This window comes from Centroberyx gerrardi, chromosome 4 (genome assembly GCF_048128805.1).
Source record: "Centroberyx gerrardi isolate f3 chromosome 4, fCenGer3.hap1.cur.20231027, whole genome shotgun sequence".
NCBI lineage: Eukaryota > Metazoa > Chordata > Actinopteri > Beryciformes > Berycidae > Centroberyx > Centroberyx gerrardi.
The window spans coordinates 28,018,984-28,037,084 of NC_136000.1; the positions used below are offsets into that span (position 1 = coordinate 28,018,984).

An 18,101-nucleotide genomic window follows, 5' to 3' on the forward strand; every position below is an offset into this window, starting at 1 on the left:
TTGAGGGGGAGGAAGGAAGTAGAGAGGTGGGATGGATGGATGATAGGAGGAAAGGATGAGGGTAAGAAGGGAGTGAATTACAGGAAGACAAGGCAGGATCTATGGAAGGAGGGGAAGAATGGATAGTAGGGGGACAGAAAATGCAGTATAAACGAGCATAGAAAATAGAGAAGGAATGGATGGATTCCAGCAACACTAGGAAAAAGTGTACTTCAACCCTTTCCTGACCCAAAGACATGAATCCTCACACTGGAATAATGCTCCCTAATAATGAATTTATTAATTCTCACATTGTTTCGACCTCATTGGGTCTTCGTCAGTGCCATTTAACCCAACTGACTTTAATTTTTTTTTTTTTTTTTTTTGCCAGTTATTTGAAAAATTGCAAGACGACCAGCCAGGCTTTGCAGAGAAGATCATTGCGGTGAGCAGCGACCTCACACAGCCAGAACTGGGTCTGAGTAAAGAGGACCAGAACATTCTGGCCGAACATGTCAACATTGTCTTCCACTGTGCCGCCACCGTCCGCTTTAACGAACCACTCAAGTAAGTTGTCCATCATTGTCAACAATTTTCTTGTCATTGTATATGCATTTAATTATAGCAGCCAGGCCAGGAAATAAATTGGATGTGCTGAGCATGCACGCTGAAACGCTTCTTCAAGTCCATAAATGCTGATTAAGATTTTTTTTTTTTCAGTTTTTCCCCTGATGTCACTTTTCCCAGTTTACTAAGTTTGCTGCTGCATTTCAGTTAAATAAATGAAAGTCTTGGAGGTGAACATTGCATCTTAGTTATTGTCACGGGTGTATGCTAGACTTGACATTTCATAGCATGACGCCGTTGACAGATTGTGACCAAAGTTGTTTGCAGTACACAAAGACGCACCTCACTCAATAAATCACTTACTCTGCAGAAAATGGGCACACATTTTTTTTTTTCTCCTTAACTAAAACCATTGCTTTGAGGAAGTAGTGGTAATTTAACTTGCTGGTTGTTTTTGTAAATCCAGTTACAAAAGAAATATTTTTCAATGTCTAGAGATGTTAGATGGTGTTTGGGAGTCAGAAAGTCAATCCATATTGAAAGACAGTCTAGTCTGTATTAATGTACTATAGGGGTACGTTGTTATATTGAATTGAATTTTGCTGCAAATGATGTGTGAGTGAGCAAATTATAAATTTGGACACAGTGCCTGATTTTGTTCGCAAAGTAGCACTGAAAACCAGTAGGGTGACATTTGTATGAAAAATATGTATTATTTTGGCCGGTTAAAGTTATTACTGGCAGGTAAATTGTTTATTTCGTACACTGAATATATGTCAAATGCCACCTTCCATCCCTCCTTCCCCCTCCAGAGATGCAATGCAGCTGAATGTCTTGGCCGCCCAGAAGATGGTGGCTCTGGCCCACAAGATCAAGCACCTGGAGGTCTACATTCACGTCTCCACAGCGTACGCCAACTGTGACCGGGAACTCATTGAGGAAGTCGTCTACCCTCCCCCTGTGGATTACCGGAAACTCATCGATACCGTAGAGTAAGTTGGTCCGTAGTGTTTCTAACGCAGGGGGGAGCGCAGTGCGGTTGGCGTAGCTCAATGAATTGTGATTAAGGTTGACTTTGACAGCTTTGTTTACGTAGGTAAATGTGGGGATGGACCAGAGTTTTCCTTGACTTTTAGAGCATGTGTGTTTTTTTCTTTTTTATGTCTCACAATCAGCTGTGGGGTTATCATTGCCCCTTCTGCTGGCTGAAAATAGAATAAAATCAGTTTTTGAAAGGATTCTGTATTCCTTCAGATTGCTAGGTGCGCTAAAAGAAGTCATTAGGGATTATGGAGATGAATGTCAGTAATACGCTAGGCCTGCCAGCTGAGCCATGGCAGTACAGTAAATGGCTGCTTAGTAGCAGACAGTAATGTTGGAGAGCCTGCCAGCCTCAGCTGTTGAGCTAGATTAGTAAAGCATTAGAAGCCTGTGGATTGAATATAGCTTAGTAGAGATGATTCTGAGGGATTCTATGTGTAGTAGATTCTAGCCTTTTAGGGAAGATGGATGATGGTGCAGTGCAGATGGGCAATATGCAGGCTTTGACGATGGATAGTGTACAGATTTTCCTTGTGATACAGGCCTAGTTGAATGCAGAGTCGTTGGGTGTCTAGATGTTCAGTGGAGGTGAGGGAAATTAAATGGAACTAGTAAATAATGCACTGAAACATGACGTCTCGTTTCCTGAGTCACAGCTCCAGGCACAAGTTTCCATCTGGTAATGTATAACCTGTCTGACTATTGCTGGTATTGCTAGCCTTTGCATTAAGCCTTGCTCTTGCTTCAGTTGTACAACATCAATTTTATTTTCAGGGTGGTGCAGTGTGCCTAATGTTTGCCAAAGGCTTAGTTGTTTTATTCAAACTCAAACTTCTATTGTTTTGTTGGGGCAGTCCACACTGTGTGTAATCATAAACCTAATATTTCAAAATAAACCACAGCTGATAGTTGATTTAGGTTTTTAAGCCTGTGCCATTTCACATTCTTTCTAAATCAAGTCAAGTGGCACACAAATCGCACACATAAACACAATATAAACTTTGATACACAGACATAACACATACACTCAACATGCATGAACATTTATTGTATTGACACTAAGGTCCTGTTAAACAAGTTGTAATGTTTGGACAAGATTATTTCATTCTATTTCTGACAGTCAGAAGCCACAGTTTCGACTTTGGATTTGTTGGTACATCTTTAAAAGGGCCCAGTGAGAGTATAGCACCCACCATGGCACCACTTTGACTTCTGGCTTTGTTTACATTTATTTCATTGGATTGAAGACTAGGGCTGGGTATCGCCACTGATTTCCTGAATCGATTCGATTCCGATTCACAAGGTCCCGATTCGTTTTCCGATTCGATTCAATATCGATTCGGTTAGGGATATTTCAGTTACAATATCAATTTTGCTTGGATATGAAAGATTCTCAGAGAACTAATGCTGTAAATTGTACAAGGAACCCTCTAACCTGGTGCATTATTAAAAATATTAATGTTTACATTAAGAATTGACCCCAAAGCAGTTACATTAATGTACTTTTTATTTAACATGACCAACACACTACAGCAGTCAACACAATATAGTGCAAGCAGGGGGTTCCCCAAATTTTTGAGTAGCCAGCCAGATGGGAAAAGTAGCCGGCTAAGGGATGTTTGCGATGGCAAGATACATTTTTCCGGTGATGCATTTTTACCGAATTAATAAACAAACCTTAAATATGTTTATGAAAGCATGACTTAAAATAACATAAACATTTTTATTACAGGATCAATGCTCAATTGAAAAATAAACTGATTATGTTTTTTAATTGTGAATGTTTAATGTACTTTCTTCAGTCAGTGCAGAAGAAATAAGTAGTCTAAAACAAAAATATTATTACAAATAGTAATAAATATAATACCAAAGTGCATATTATAGTCTTCTCAGAGCAAGACTGGATCTCTCTCCTGAGTACTACTGCACTCACAGAACTGAGATCCAATAATGATGGAAATATAAATCAGTTTAAATAATGATTTTACATGGTCATGGTAATGAAGCCCCTACAATGATCTCCTCAGCTAAGGCCTTGTATTTAGCGTTATACAGTAGTTTCAGCTGTAACGCTTCAGTTGAGTCCGTCGTTACCATGGCAACCGTTCGCTGCGCGTTGCGCAGAGGCTCGGCAGAGATCGCTATTATTTTGAAACCTCTAAAAAAACGCACAACTCCCCTTGCAATTTCACGCACAGTTCAGTTATTAAGGAGAGTGACAACCGCATTCTATAACCAAACTCACTACCTGAAAAATTCAGGTACTGATACTGAATTTGAGAGCGGATTCGGTTAGTCCGAATAGTGTGAACCAGAACGGGACTGGACAGCTGGTTGTTACGTGACGTTAAGGCTCAACACTCGTTATGTTATGTAACATTATCATCCTTAATTTGAAAGAGACGGAGGTAAGTATTGTGAGATATTCTCAATTTTTCGATCCAGTCTGTTTCCTCAACATTGCGGTTGTTCCAGTTCTGCGGCCTTCAGCCCAAATGTTGCTGTTAAAAGTATGAAGTTCCTGCGATAGAAAAAGAGAATATGACGCCGCTGTCAATGGCGGTTTATTAAGATCTTATGGATAAACTGACTCCTCTGGTTACTGGTGTTACTGGTGTCAAATAAACTTAAAATACAGGCGACGGTAGCCGCCATAACTGAAGTAAACGTTACTATGGTTACAGACATTATTTCCAGCCATCGTGAGATCGGAGGAGTGGAGTGACTCCTGATACCCTTACAGACAGTCTGAGTCTAGTTATTTGACTTCAGTCTGCTCCAGTATGTAGGCTACCAGACATGCGCAGTCACTCTCATTCAAAAATTCTGTTGTAGCTACCAAATTCTGGTAGTGTGAACATTTAGTGACATTCAGTTATAAAAGCAGCCGGCCAGACAGATGTGAGTAGATGGCTAAATAGCCGGCAGCCGGCGCTAGCAAGTTGTGCAACTCTACAGACTCTACAGGCATATATTGGGAATATATTAAAAGATCGATCTCGGGATTTTATGAATCGATATCGGATCATTCAAATGAAGATCGATTTGAATCGGAAAATCGATTTTTTTAAACCCAGCCCTATTGAAGACACATTTTGTTTTTTTCACTGTGCCGGATTAGTGCTGTAGGTGGTTTGGTGACATAAAATAAATCCCATCTTTGTTTTCCCAGATGGATGGATGAGAAGCTGGTGTCTGTGCTGACTCCCAAGCTGATTGGGGAGCATCCAAACACCTACACCTACACCAAGGCCTTGGCCGAGTATCTGGTGCAGCAGGAGGCTGGAAACCTCAACGTAGCCATTGTCAGACCATCCATAGTCGGAGCCAGCTGGAAAGAGCCCTTCCCAGTGAGTGGTTAATGGCCTTTAGTGTTATTTTGCTTGTGCGTGAATTTTTGTTTTTCACCTTAAGGGCAGGGAGCAGTTTCCAGAGGACAACATCTGTTTGGTACAAAATGTTCCATGTCCCCTCAAGGTGTTTAAACTCATGCTACTTTACTTTACTCTGACTCTACTTTACTCTGACTCTTCCTTCAGGGCTGGATTGATAACTTCAATGGACCTAGTGGAATATTCATTGCAGTAAGTATTCCGGAAAATAGCCTTTTGATTTATGTAATTAAAGGCTGTCTGTTATCACTAGTTGTCATATTTTATAGTTTAACTGCTGACTGACTCCTTGTTTGAATTAAATAAATGAAAGCACTTCTGTTAAAATGGCACTAGGCAAGATTTTTATGTAAAAATGCACCTAACTTATAAAATTGCAAAGTGGGGCTCCAGTGGAGAGTTGCGTATTACAGCTTTTTTTTTTTTGGCCCAGTACCTAAAGTTGAGAAATGGAAGTGTGGTCTTAGGACCCAGTCTAATGAAAACATATTGGTCATCTTGTGATGAATGAATGGTGGTTCCTCTGCCCTCTCTAGGCTGGTAAGGGGATCCTGCGTACGATGAGGGCATCCAACAACGCTGTGGCCGACCTGGTGCCTGTGGACGTGGTCATCAACACCATACTGGCAGCCGCTTGGTACTCTGGATCACAGAGGCTCAACAGGTTGGAGACACACCTAACATTTTAGTGTTATCAGATTCACATTGTTATCAGAGTCAACATCCATCAGAGGGTTGTTTTTATGAGAGTTAATTTGAAATTCTATTGAATTGTTGATTTACTTTGAGTACATTTCAGTGGATTTACTCTGGAATACTGCTTCTTTCAACAGGCCTAAAAACATCCTGGTGTACAACTGCACGACTGGTGGAATCAACCCGTTTCACTGGGGTGAAGTCGGTATGATCTACTTCTTATCTTACCTAAACATAGCCTCTGTAAAAGCTCCTAACAATGGAAGCTCAAATGTTTAAACATATCAACTAATGACATACCATGGTTGTCATCGGAGCCCGATGTTGGCAGGTTTGGCCTACCACACCCAAGCCTGAGCTTTTGTTCACCTGTCCCTTGTAGATCCTGGTTTGTCGCTATTCATTACTGGGAATCCCACCCTAAAACAGAATTCACACATTTGTCTTAGACAGTCTTTTTAGTGGATTGACTTCCAAAGTAAGAAGTACCAGTGCCACGGCTATAATCTGATGTAAAAAAAAAGTATTGGAGTTGATCAGCATCAGTCTAGGTTTTCTCCTTTGGAGCATTAGGAACACTTTGTTAACAAATATTGATTGAAATGTCTTCAATAGAAATAACCTGATAATTGTGTTTTAGGGTGTTTTTTGTCTTGAAAAGTCAGGTTCAGCAGTTCTTGTTGGATAAAGAAATAAGGGAAAAAGAATACTTAGAATTTCAGAAAGGAGAAGTGAGTTATTCATGGGTATGAGGTTTCATGTCCTGGATTTGGTTCTGCTGCACACAGTGTCAGTCGCCGCTCCCAAATTGTCCTCTCTACAGTGCATCCAGAAAACGCTAGCACCAAAGGTCTTCCTCTAACACGGGGATGGGCAAGCATGTGCCATGGAGGGCAGAGAGCCTGTAGGTTTCCACACCTTCAATCAGAGAGGAGAAACTAATCAGTGAAATTTTCTGGTGTACTGTTTGGTTGGATTGAAAACCTGCAGACTCTCAGCCTTCCGTGGCACATGATTGCCCCTCCCTGCTCTGACACATTCAACAAATACACTTACCGGAAATCTCTTGTCCTTTTTAATAATATTTACACATAGATTTGAAATGATCACTTAATATTGTTCATTTTCAAACTTACAAACAAGTAATATATAATTCACACCCTGAAGAAGGCGCAAGCGAAGACGCGTTGGTGTATTTTTAATGATTCTAGCCCATTGAATTAAAGGCCTTTTACATTTTTCAAACCTCCTTGAGTGCCTGGACCTGGATTTCTTATGCCATTTTGTTTTTGGTCATCAGTCTTCCTCTCTCTCTGAAGTAATATATAATACTGGAAAAGAGTCTATCAGAGTTTAAGAGTCTTGTAAAGGTGAATGTTGCACCAGACTTTAAAGGAGCCTTTTATAACAGGGCTGGAATACATGAATGTCTTGGAAAACATCAAAGTACTGTGTTTGCTTAGTGGCCTAGAGATGGATTGTTGCTTTCCATAGTGACAGGCAATATTATAGAACTCATTTCAGCTGAACACTTGACATATAAATGTCAAATTATTGTTTCAATATAGTATATGTACACTATTTTACAGTTACTGCTGAGACCAAGATATAACTAGCTTTCTTTTCAAAGTTTATATTATGGAGTAAACCGCAGCCCTCTAAAGCACATTCATTTTGGTCACAAACATAACCTAAATTTGAACTGTATGACCTGAAAATTAAATTTGGGAGCACTGGAGCAGCCACAAATAATTGTTTTGGTGTGACTAGAATGCCAGCAATGAAAAATGTCCGGTTACCTTGTAACCTTGGTTCTCTGAAGGAAACTGAGTGACCCAACTCACGCAATGGGAATAGCATCTCTGATGCAATTGGCTTGAAGTCCTTATACACGCCTGTTAGGCAGAAATGATTGGCCGGCACCGGTGGAGCCCCCCCTCCCCCAAGGATAAAAGACCCTGTGCTCACCTCCTTTCCTTCACAATGATGCAGCTCTTCAAGATGAGCCGGCTTTTAGGGGCCCTCCAGAGTTGTGTCTCACTCGGTTTCTTTCAGAGAACCAAGGTTACAAGGTAACCAACCCTCCCTTCAGTCAACTTCGTTCAACACAACTTACTCTATGGGAGTTTTATAAACGCCCTGAAAAGTCGCTAGTTGCTCGCCAGCCGTAATCCGCTGCTAATCTGTGAGCAAACAACAACGACGTTGAGTCGGTCAAATTCCTGCCCCAACACTTGTCACTCATACTGATGAGATGTCTACTTTGAAACAGCATTTAGCCTGAGGCTGAGGTAACTGGCACCTGTAAAGCCACCACAAACGCAGCCAATCCGCAATAAAAATACCAACGTTCCTTGACTGTACGTTCTCTTACTGCTCTTCTCCATTGTTGTTGTTGCTATAACTTGCCTGTTCTGTGGCTGCTAGCCTCACCTTGATAGCCATAACCTAGGTCACTGCTGGCCACGCCCATATGACACAGGCACAGCAGATGGTTTACTCCCCAAAATGTCCTGAAAATCATTGAAAAGCCAATTTCAAATTCGGGGGGGTGGGGGATGGATTTAAACATTATTGTTCCTCTGTGAGAAGGCAATGGGAAGCAGTTAATTAATCGTTAATTTAGAGTCCTGCTTTTTTGAGTTCATACGATGTATAATTTTGGTATTTGGTTTTGGTGTAATAAATCAAGGCTTAAATCAAGCTTATTAAAACAAAAGAATGTAAGGCAATGTTAATTTCCTGATATTTCTGAATGGAACATTTGTGTTTTGCCATGAACTGGGTAAAATCCTTTCTTTTGAGTCAGGGATAGAACAGCTCAAAATCTAATTGAATTCTTAAATTGCTTATTGATGAACTGTTGAACAACCTTTTTTTTCTTAGAGTACCATGTAATATCCACATTCAAGAGGAACCCCCTTGAGCAGGCCTTCCGCCGGCCCAATGTAAATCTCACAACCAATCATCTAATCAATCAGTACTGGATCGCCGTGAGCCACAAAGCTCCGGCCTTCCTCTATGATCTGTACCTCAGGCTGATGGGACGAGAGCCCAGGTAACACCGTCATCGCCGACTCGGACACGCCGCACCTCTTCTGTTTAACGCCAAACGCCCCGTACACTCCTCTGCTGCTTCACTTCTGTCACTTCTTCTCTGTGTAGTAGCCTAACGTCGTAGCTGTGATGTTAATGTGCCATAATATGACGCTTCTGTGCAGATGATTTGGGAGTTTAAGGATGTATAACCCAACTGTTCCTCTGGACGTACAGGGGATTACGGATGGGTTCTACAGTCTTAAGCCTGGCTACTTGCAATATCAGTGTTCACGGTTGGGTTTCCAAAATGTCAGCACCAGGGTCATCTCAGTTCAGTTGACAATTGGACATAGATGGACATGGTGTTAAGATGCTTTTGGGAACCCAACCCAGATGTCGGCCCGGTGAAAAATCTCTGCTAGCTCCTGAATTGTCACTACAATGAGGTGAGAGGACAGGATGGATTTAAGCATTATTGTTCCTCTGTCAGAAGGTAATGGGAAGCAGCAATTCCTTTTGCTTAGACATCATCCAGATTATTTCAGATCTGCAGTTTAAACTTTTGGTGCTAACGGCAGGCTAGCAGCAGTCATGTCGTTACTGGGCCTGCATCTTGCCTATTAACTTAAAAGAAGGAAAAAGCGCTTCCTTCTTCATCTCGTCCTCTCTTCTGTGTCCTCCTTGTCCTGTGATATCTGTGTTTCTCTCCTACAGAGCACCATATAAACATGTCCTTCAAGACCAACCCCTTAGACCAGGCCTTCAGAAGGCCCAATTTCAGAATGTGCTCCAACCCCTTTACTAATCACTACTGGACAACTGTCAGCCACACGCTGCTAGCCCTGCTCTATGACGGCTATCTCAGGCTGACGGGCCGCAAGCCCCGGTAAGATTGCAACTGCCCCCACTCTTCCCTGCCAGTCAGCCCCAAACCTTTTCCACATGTTCCCGCAAACCCATTTTACCCTACTGTCCTCTTCAAGGGGTGTTATTTTTTTTTTTTTTCTGACTGGTTGTGTGTCATGGTGGGGACTGGGAAGTTTGCAGTGTCTTTACTTGACTTCATGGCATCGGCTGGACTTGGTTAATAAAGACAGACGAGTCATGACAGCAAGTGTCGGTTTCTGTCAAAGCATGTTTTGAGCTTTGTTCCATTTTTTGGGGAACGCCCAATCCATTTTTTAAGTGGTACTGCATTGAGCTTTTTTTGAACCATTTTGAATTTGAGAAGATGGAATACTTTTTATTCCAAGAGGACAGCTCCACTTGCCTTTTTTTTTTTTTTTGTAAATAAGCCATGCTGTGAACATGACATCCATTACTGTCATCCTCCACTCCTCACACCAATCATGGAAAATCCAGCGGCACCATGGGACTTGTGGTATTTGGCCAACTCAGAAAGTTGTGTTCAGTAGGAGACAATTAGTTGCTGTTGAGAAATGCCTCTTAATTGGATCCAAATCATTTAAGTTTTATGTCCCACTGAATACAACCATTTGCATGTAAAGTGTCAAAACAGTTTTGTTTCTGCACAATGTTACTACAAACCAGAAGTATTTCAGACACTATAAATGTTCTGTAATCCAAAGCAATGCTTCGCCATACAGAATTTTCACAGGCTAAATTTCACACAGTATTTTGGTGTCTGAAATTAATTTGGCTTAGTAGCCAACTCTTACATTCTAGAGGTGTGATTTGATCCTAATTGGGTTTGTCACCTACTGTAAGTAACGATTATTTCAGTCTCTGTGCTGATCAACCATGCATGCTTGTCACCTCCTCTGAATCACTGGCTTTCACAGAGGGAATCTGAGTCATCACAATCTGCCTCTTGTAGTGTCAATGGTTGAAATGCCAACATTTCATCCAAAAGATCATAATGGTAGGCCTGTTTTGGATTCTGGCCTAGTTTATTAATTGCAAATTGAATTGGTCGCAATCATGCACTCCAGGCTCTCTAGCAATGAAATTTTCAGTAATTGGAGTTGGTGACTATTTAACCAGTTTGAAATTATTAATTGAATCAGTCAAAGTTGCACAATATCAAAGCTCAGAGACCCTCTTAAAATCCTCACTATACTACATCATGTCTTTAGTTTTTTACATCAATATCAACTCTGAACCTAATCAGCACAGTACCTTAAGTGGTATTAAATTATAATTGCCTAGATTTGAACTAACGCAGAAATCTTTGCAAGTATATTAACTTTTTTTATTAACTGGATTCACTTGTGTAACAGGAGGACAACTTTACCAACACAGGAAATTATCATATTTCTGTACCTGGGACTACTTTGGCTGTGAAGCAGCTGTCATCCATTTTGTGTTCAATATTGATTAAAATAGCTTAAAACCGTATTTTGGTTAATGTAATGAATCAAGTTGACCTAAATTTGGTTCCTGGTTTCACACTGGTCGTATCCATTCGACAGTGCTTTGTCTGTCCTCCTGGCCTGCACACAGATTAAATCCAGTTGGCCCTCAGCTGATGCGTATCTGTCATTGTCCAGAGGGGCGGAATGACGGCCCTGACCATTTATGGCTCAAATCCCAAGTTACCATCTGCACATATTACATTCATTATTGAAGGAATCTACCAAGGAATCCTGTTGGAAATTTGGTAATTAATTGATGCCAAGCCAAATCTTCTATTTAAATAAAAAAAGGCTTTTGTTGAAGTTTTCTTGTGCGGGTGTGAGAATTGGATTTCATGGGATATAACTTGAAAAACACTATGAATGTTCTTGAAGCAATGACAGGTATACGCACATTCCTTGTGAAGAGGGTACTTGTACACTGTAAAATACTAAATTGGTAAACTAAATGAGATTGTAAAGAACCCATCAGACTATATAAGATATTAGTGGTAACCCTTGCTACAAAGTGCCTCTACATTGCCTCTTTGTTGTGAGGATTTCCTTGATGTTTTACTAACCTGTGCCCCTACTCTCTGTGGTACCGTGTCCCGCTCCTCATCCATCACTCCTCTCTACTCTTCTTCATCCACCACCCCCTTTACACTCTCCATTCCTCACCTATCTGCCCCTACCTACACCCGCTCCTCCTCTCTCCATCCCACCTCTCAATTCACGCACCTTGCGATATGCACTCCTCCACTTTCTGCCTCACTCTCTGTCTCCTCTTGTCAACCACCTTCTCATTTGCCTACCCCACCATACCCATTTACATAACCTCTTCTCCTTTTTTCCATTCCACTTCTCTCCTTTTCTCGTCCCCCTCTCTCGCCGTCGCTTACCTCACGGCTTCTCCTCCTCGCCACCTCCCTTTGCCTACCCCAGGATGATGAAGACAATCACTCGCCTCCACAAAGCCGTGATGGTGCTGGAGTATTTCACCAGTCACTCCTGGGTGTGGAACACCGACACCGTAGCCATGCTCATGGCCCAGATGAGCCCCGAGGACAAGAGGGTAGGAAGCATTCATGTGTTTCAGCTCATTAGAAGACCCGAATCCAAGATGGCAATCATAAGCTCAACTGTTTGTCGTTATTAAGTTTTCTAACCCTTAACTCCCTTTCTGCCTTCTTTGTTTTTCCTCTGTCTTGGTGCATGTCCTCGTACTCTGCGTCATTTCATACTTTGTTGTGTATGTGTGTGGTGGGGGGTGGACATGGGCAAGAGAGGAACAGACATTTACACACTATTGAGATGGCAGATGCAGTTTTACCATTGACTTAATGCTGTATGTCCGAATGTAGGCTGGGTACAATAGAGCGATTCATTCGTTCATTGGTGACTTGGCTTGTAGTGAATGGGGACGTTGTTCTGGATAATATTTGTGTGTGGAGGAATCCAGATTTCTGGAAGGCCTGTTGGGGTACTAAAAGTGAAAGCTTTTCCCTTTATGTCCTTTGCACACAAGACACTATTCTTGTAATGACGTACTAATATTTTGCCATTGTTCTCCTGATGTAACCAAATCTGATGACAAAATGACAATCTCATCCAATGTTGATCATCATCCAACTGTATCTTTGTGTTGGTTTCCTACATTTTTATATATGTGATTGAGACAAAACTGTGAAGTTTTTCATGTGAACATAATTTATAAATATCTTAAGTAATTTGTCGTGTGCCTCTCTGCTACTTAAAGAGTTACAGGCCATTTTGGGCACAAGAGACGTTTATTCCCTTAGAGCAGGCTAAAAGGCAACGGCCTCCGTGGCTGCCAGCAGTGGCCCCACCCCGCTCTTCAAGCCATGTGGAACTGCACCTTGCTCATTTACTCAACCAATGATTGAGTCTTATTCTTCACACTTGGTGAAGGAGTTACACTTCTGAATTATAGCTATGCTTTGGGTTTTTTTGACAGGTAGTTACAAATCTTGTCATTTTATGACAAGGCAGCCTTGGAGGAGGCAGCTGCCTTCCAGACGGCACTTTGGGAACAAAAGTCCAATATGCCCATTTCTGTAGTGCAGAATACTTGGCTAAGCAGAAAAATAGTGGACAAATAATTGAAATCCAAAATTTGGTTAAAATTACTTCCAGTGGGTGTGGCCTATGACATTTTAGCTTATATCTTGGCTTGTGATTGGATGATTGCTACGAAACTTACTTAGCACCTCAGTAATCCTATTTGGAACATACTTTACTTGGAACATACTAACCAAATCTCTCATAACTTCCATTGTATTTATAACGCAGCCACTGAAAACAGTAGAAACCATTCAACTTTGTAAATACTCATTATGGCACACTGATCAACTGTATATTTCATAATGAAAGCTTTCATAGTTCATAGATGTAAATTAGCCTCATTCACTTCCATTGTATTTTTAACTCGAGCAATGTTTATAATCTCCATTGCACTTTGGCATGTTTATCAACTGTGTTCACACTCATAATAATAGCATTTACACTTTATAAGTTATAAAATACATGTATGTCAATGAGCCATATCCACTTCCATTGTATACTCGGGCATTACAGCAGAATCTTCATTCAAGTCTATAAGTGCTAAGTATGAGATAAGTGTTTGTTTTCTTCTTCAGTCATGTTGGCATATTGTGCTTGGACCCCTACAATCGCTGCTTGTAGCTATATTTTTGAATGTAATGTTTAATGTAAATGCAATGTTTCATGACACTGCTCTGTAAAGTCTCAAAAATGAATGACCACAAATTTTCTGAAGCACTGAAAAGTTGACGTTGAGTTTCTGAAGGACACTGACAATATATGCTGTGGTGTGTTTGTTTCTGTAGGTGTTTAATTTCGATGTGCGTCAGCTGCACTGGGCAGAGTACATGGAGAATTATTGTATGGGCACCAAAAAGTACGTCCTCAATGAAGAGCTTTCAGGCCTGCCTGCTGCACGCAAACACCTCAAGAAGTAAGACGCTTTGCCACCCACACAGCCTCGCTGCAAATGCATGAGAACACATCAGTAGACAGGCGATGAGCTTTCACAGAAGGATTCTGTATCGAGAGCAGGCAGCTTTTGTTTTAATGTAGATCATTTTAGATAAATCTCTGGATTAGCACTTAAATATCCTCTGGATCCATACATAAGTACTAGGTCAATCCTTCCATTAACCACTGATATGTTTTGCGTGTGACCTCAGGGATATTGGTGTAAATGTTTTTTTCCTGCCAAACTGTACTTGTCAGATTATCATTCCTAGTGGATAGTACAATTACAGTAGCAGTAATGTACATGGTCACTACACAGAAACATATGCACTACACAGCCACCGATTGTCAAGGAAATAAATCCAACATCAATATTAAAAAGATTTAGACTTGGCACATGGTGTGTATATATATATATATATATATATATATATATAGATATAGATATAGATATAGAGATATAGATATATATAGAGATATAGATATATATAGAGATATAGATATATATAGATATATATATATATATCTATATATATATATATATATATATATATATATATATATATATATATATATATATATATAGATATATATATATAGATATAGAATAGACTGATAGCTTGTTGTTTTCTTCCCATTCTTCATCTTTACCCTGGCAAACCTAGTTAAAGGTTTGAGTCATTCTTTTGAAGTCCATCATTTTTCTCATGTCTGTCTGTTTTTTCCAGGCTGAGGAACATCCGCTACACCTTCAACACCGTCCTGGTGGTGCTCATCTGGCGTGTCTTCATCGCCCGGTCCCAGATGGCCCGAAACATCTGGTACTTTGTGGTCAACCTGTGCTTCAAGTTCCTCTCCTACTTCAGAGCATCCTCCACCATGCGATACTGAGCCGGAGACGCGAGGGGCGGCCAGGCGGAGGGACGAAGAAATGAAAGGACTCTTAAGGCTGTGGACGACGAGGTGCCTGAGCAAGCAGCCCCTTAATAACGGTCTACCTTGCCACCTATCTCTAGCCCCATGTTTACCCCGACACTCGAGGCTTAAATGGATACATTAAAACCGGCTACTCACCATGAAAACCGGCTACTCACCATGAACACAGACTGGCACTTGGACTGTCGGACTAGCCTGAAGTCCACAGCAGCCGAACTGTTGCATATCTCGGATCTCGCTAACCCGATCCCCAGCATTTCCTAAATTACCATAGCACACAGACTTATTTCGGATCTAACCACCCCTCGGCCTGAAGCCCCAGCCTCAACACCACAGACTAGCACCGCTTGGACTAGTCGGCTCCCAGCTAGTACTCCACGCCCGCATTCCTTTCATTTCCCACTCACTCCAGTCCAAACACCCCTATCTAGTACCAGCTTCACTCCTGCAGACCCCCCCCCCCCCCCCCCCCCCCCCAAAGCTCCAGAGCACCTAGCCCTGCTCCATCTCATCTGGCTGCTTTCCTGCCTGGCTGCCTGCCTGCAAAAAGAAGCTATGCATTGGATGATGCTCTGCTGCAAAAATCCTGAGCTGGTTTGGAGTCAGACCAGGCTCTGCGACACAACCGTCCTTGTAGGTCTTTTCTTGTATGTAATATTTTCATGTGGTATGGCCTTTCTAACCGCTGTGAGTTTTCTTCATAGAGAAAGAAAGGCTGCATTTCACTGCTGTCACCTGAAAACTTTGTAACTCCAATTTTTGATGTTTTTCTTTGTTTATTTTTCCCCTTTTGAATTTTAAGTTTGTGTTTAATTGTGTGCTGAATCAGTTTCGTGATACCGGGGCCCATGGAAACCCTTTTAAAACCCATTGTCGAAAAAATGTATCGCCGTCGTCGGCCAGAAAACGGTCTTTTTCTCCGTGTCTGGTCAGAGGTCTTCATCTGGCAGCAGCGTCTCGATAGGCAAAGCATCAGTTAGATTCAGCTCTTTTGGGCGTGACGCAATCAGTTTTGCACAGATAGTCGGAAGCAGCTGAAGGATGATTCTAAAGCACTCTCACTCAAAACATCTTCATCAAAGGCTTGTTCAGGGACAGGCTGGCCTAAGGAACATTGTTTTAACACTACCTTGCCCCTTCAACCCATCCCCAAGACCAAAGCCATTTCAACCAAGATTTGTTATAGTTGCACTTGACAGCTTGGTTGCAGACAACCGCAAAGAAAGTTGACATTGCAGGGGTTTGGAGGCTAGCTTACTGAAGCATCACTCTGCTCGACTGACCCAGCCCTCGCCAAGGGTGGCCATCGGCCCGCTTTGGTGAATCGTTTACATTTTTCCTGCTTTAGTCAGGGCAAAGACAGACGCCCAACAGGCAATGCAATTCTGTACGTTTGAAGCAGACTGCGGTGGCTGGTTCCCTAATTACGACCAAGCACAAGGTAGATTGTAATGTGATGGCTTTTTTTTTTTTTTTTTATCCAGTGCCTAAAAAAAGCTAATTATTCTTGCATCAGCAAGTCTTGCAAATTAAGCTTCTACAGATTTATTTTCCTCTTTTCTCTTGTACGAAAGCCATTTCTGACAGACATCTTTAAAGTATTTTTGCCAAAATACCTCTTAGCTAACCGACTCGTAGCTCAGAACAGGATGAGACAGGTGTAGATGAGAGGGGGAATACTGTCAGACTTGCGAGAGGCACATTTAGATTGAAGTAGAAGAAGAAGGTGTGCTTGATTTAGCTCACGTTGCAGGGAGAATTTGCGCTTCGAGTTTGGCTCCTTTGTCTCTAATCTGCGTGACAGGCTAAATTAAACGCACCCGGTGTTGCTCGATATCTTGAATGAGTCATGCCTAAGAATGGATATACAATGTAGGTGATGATTTTGTCATTCATATTGTGGATTTTGTTTTAGTGAACTACTTTGCAAGTAGCTCCAACCGTAGCGCACCATCTTCGTGAAAGGTGTCTGTTACTTTATTGTGGTCATTGTCATCTGCGTGTGTGTTAAAGTAGCTTTCATACAGGTCGTGCTAGTTGGTCTATCATGTTATTAGTTGGTCTGTGCACAGGTTTTCCTGTTGTCGTGTTGTGTTCATATTTTATAAACCTGCAGTTACTTACCTGTACCGTTGTGATGCCTTCACCATCCTGTCTCGACAAGTAGGATAATCGCCTCCTGAGACAAGAAATTGAGGCTCGTTACTGAACTGGCAACATAAGCTGAAAGTGCGTTCTCTCGCATCATGCTTCTTTCTGGGCTTGCATAGGAGTTGACCAGTGATGCCATATTACGGATTCTGTCTTCAATTTAACTCCAAGGTGGTCTTAGATACCCATGGTTTACCTGGGTAGTCGTGTGCACTTTGTCACATTTGTCTTTTCCGTTTCTTACCTCCCCCCCATTTCTCTAGTGTTGTACATAACGTCTGAAGGAGTTGGGTGTGACCGCGTTGCTTATCTCTTGGTTGTACTTGCATTTGGAGTGAATTAGGCCATAGCAGCTTAAACACCTACATGATGTTCTGTGGATGTCTCAGAGTGATTAAGGAACTGTGTTTTGGCCTCGGCACTCTGACGGCATGAGTCATTTTGAATAGGAACGTGTCATTAGGAAAAAGAGAACGCCCTTTTGGAAAAGACGTGTGCAAGTGTGAATTGTGCCTGAACTTTGTCAATATTATAACAATGTGAAAAGAGAGCAATCAGATCTATGTTTTCTAATCATTTTGTGTACAACTCTATTTAGGTAGACTTCATGATATTGCGATAACAAAACAGAAAAATGTATTTTTATGCTAATGATATTGCGTGGCTGTTTATTTACTGAAGAAAAGCTTGAGGACACAGATATTACTGAACCAACTTCAGCTGCTGTAAATAATTAACAAAAAAGGATGTTAACGTTAACTGCAATATATTCAAAACTGAATTTAACTGTTAAGTCGCTCGTCAGTCGCTCGTCAGTCGACTGTATATGTACATGTACCTTTTTTTTTTTTCCTCTCTGAATGTAATAGAACAACACAGCCTGACTTCTTTGCACAGCCGAAAGCTTCCTCCGGTTCCCGAATCAAGA

General features: G+C 41.4%; 1 protein-coding gene across 4 annotated transcripts in view; it reads left to right on the forward strand.

The window, feature by feature from the left end:
- The window catches only part of far1 (fatty acyl CoA reductase 1), a 28,270-nt gene that overhangs the window by 8,092 nt on the left and 2,077 nt on the right, over positions 1 to 18,101 (forward strand). Inside the window, exons 4-13 of one of the 4 annotated variants that reach the window (XR_013504342.1) lie at positions 371 to 546; positions 1,359 to 1,538; positions 4,760 to 4,937; positions 5,127 to 5,171; positions 5,516 to 5,643; positions 5,813 to 5,880; positions 8,562 to 8,733; positions 12,014 to 12,143; positions 13,939 to 14,066; positions 14,815 to 15,655. Coding sequence is in view for 3 of the 4 variants with exons in the window: in XM_078282950.1 (XP_078139076.1) it covers positions 371 to 546; positions 1,359 to 1,538; positions 4,760 to 4,937; positions 5,127 to 5,171; positions 5,516 to 5,643; positions 5,813 to 5,880; positions 9,429 to 9,600; positions 12,014 to 12,143; positions 13,939 to 14,066; positions 14,815 to 14,977 (1,368 nt within the window). In the remaining variant the exon portion in view is untranslated. Of the gene's footprint in view, positions 1 to 370; positions 547 to 1,358; positions 1,539 to 4,759; positions 4,938 to 5,126; positions 5,172 to 5,515; positions 5,644 to 5,812; positions 5,881 to 8,561; positions 8,734 to 9,428; positions 9,601 to 12,013; positions 12,144 to 13,938; positions 14,067 to 14,814; positions 15,912 to 18,101 lie in introns of those variants that run through there. The other 3 variants (XM_078282950.1, XM_071914867.2, XM_078282949.1) reach the window with 3 other exon arrangements.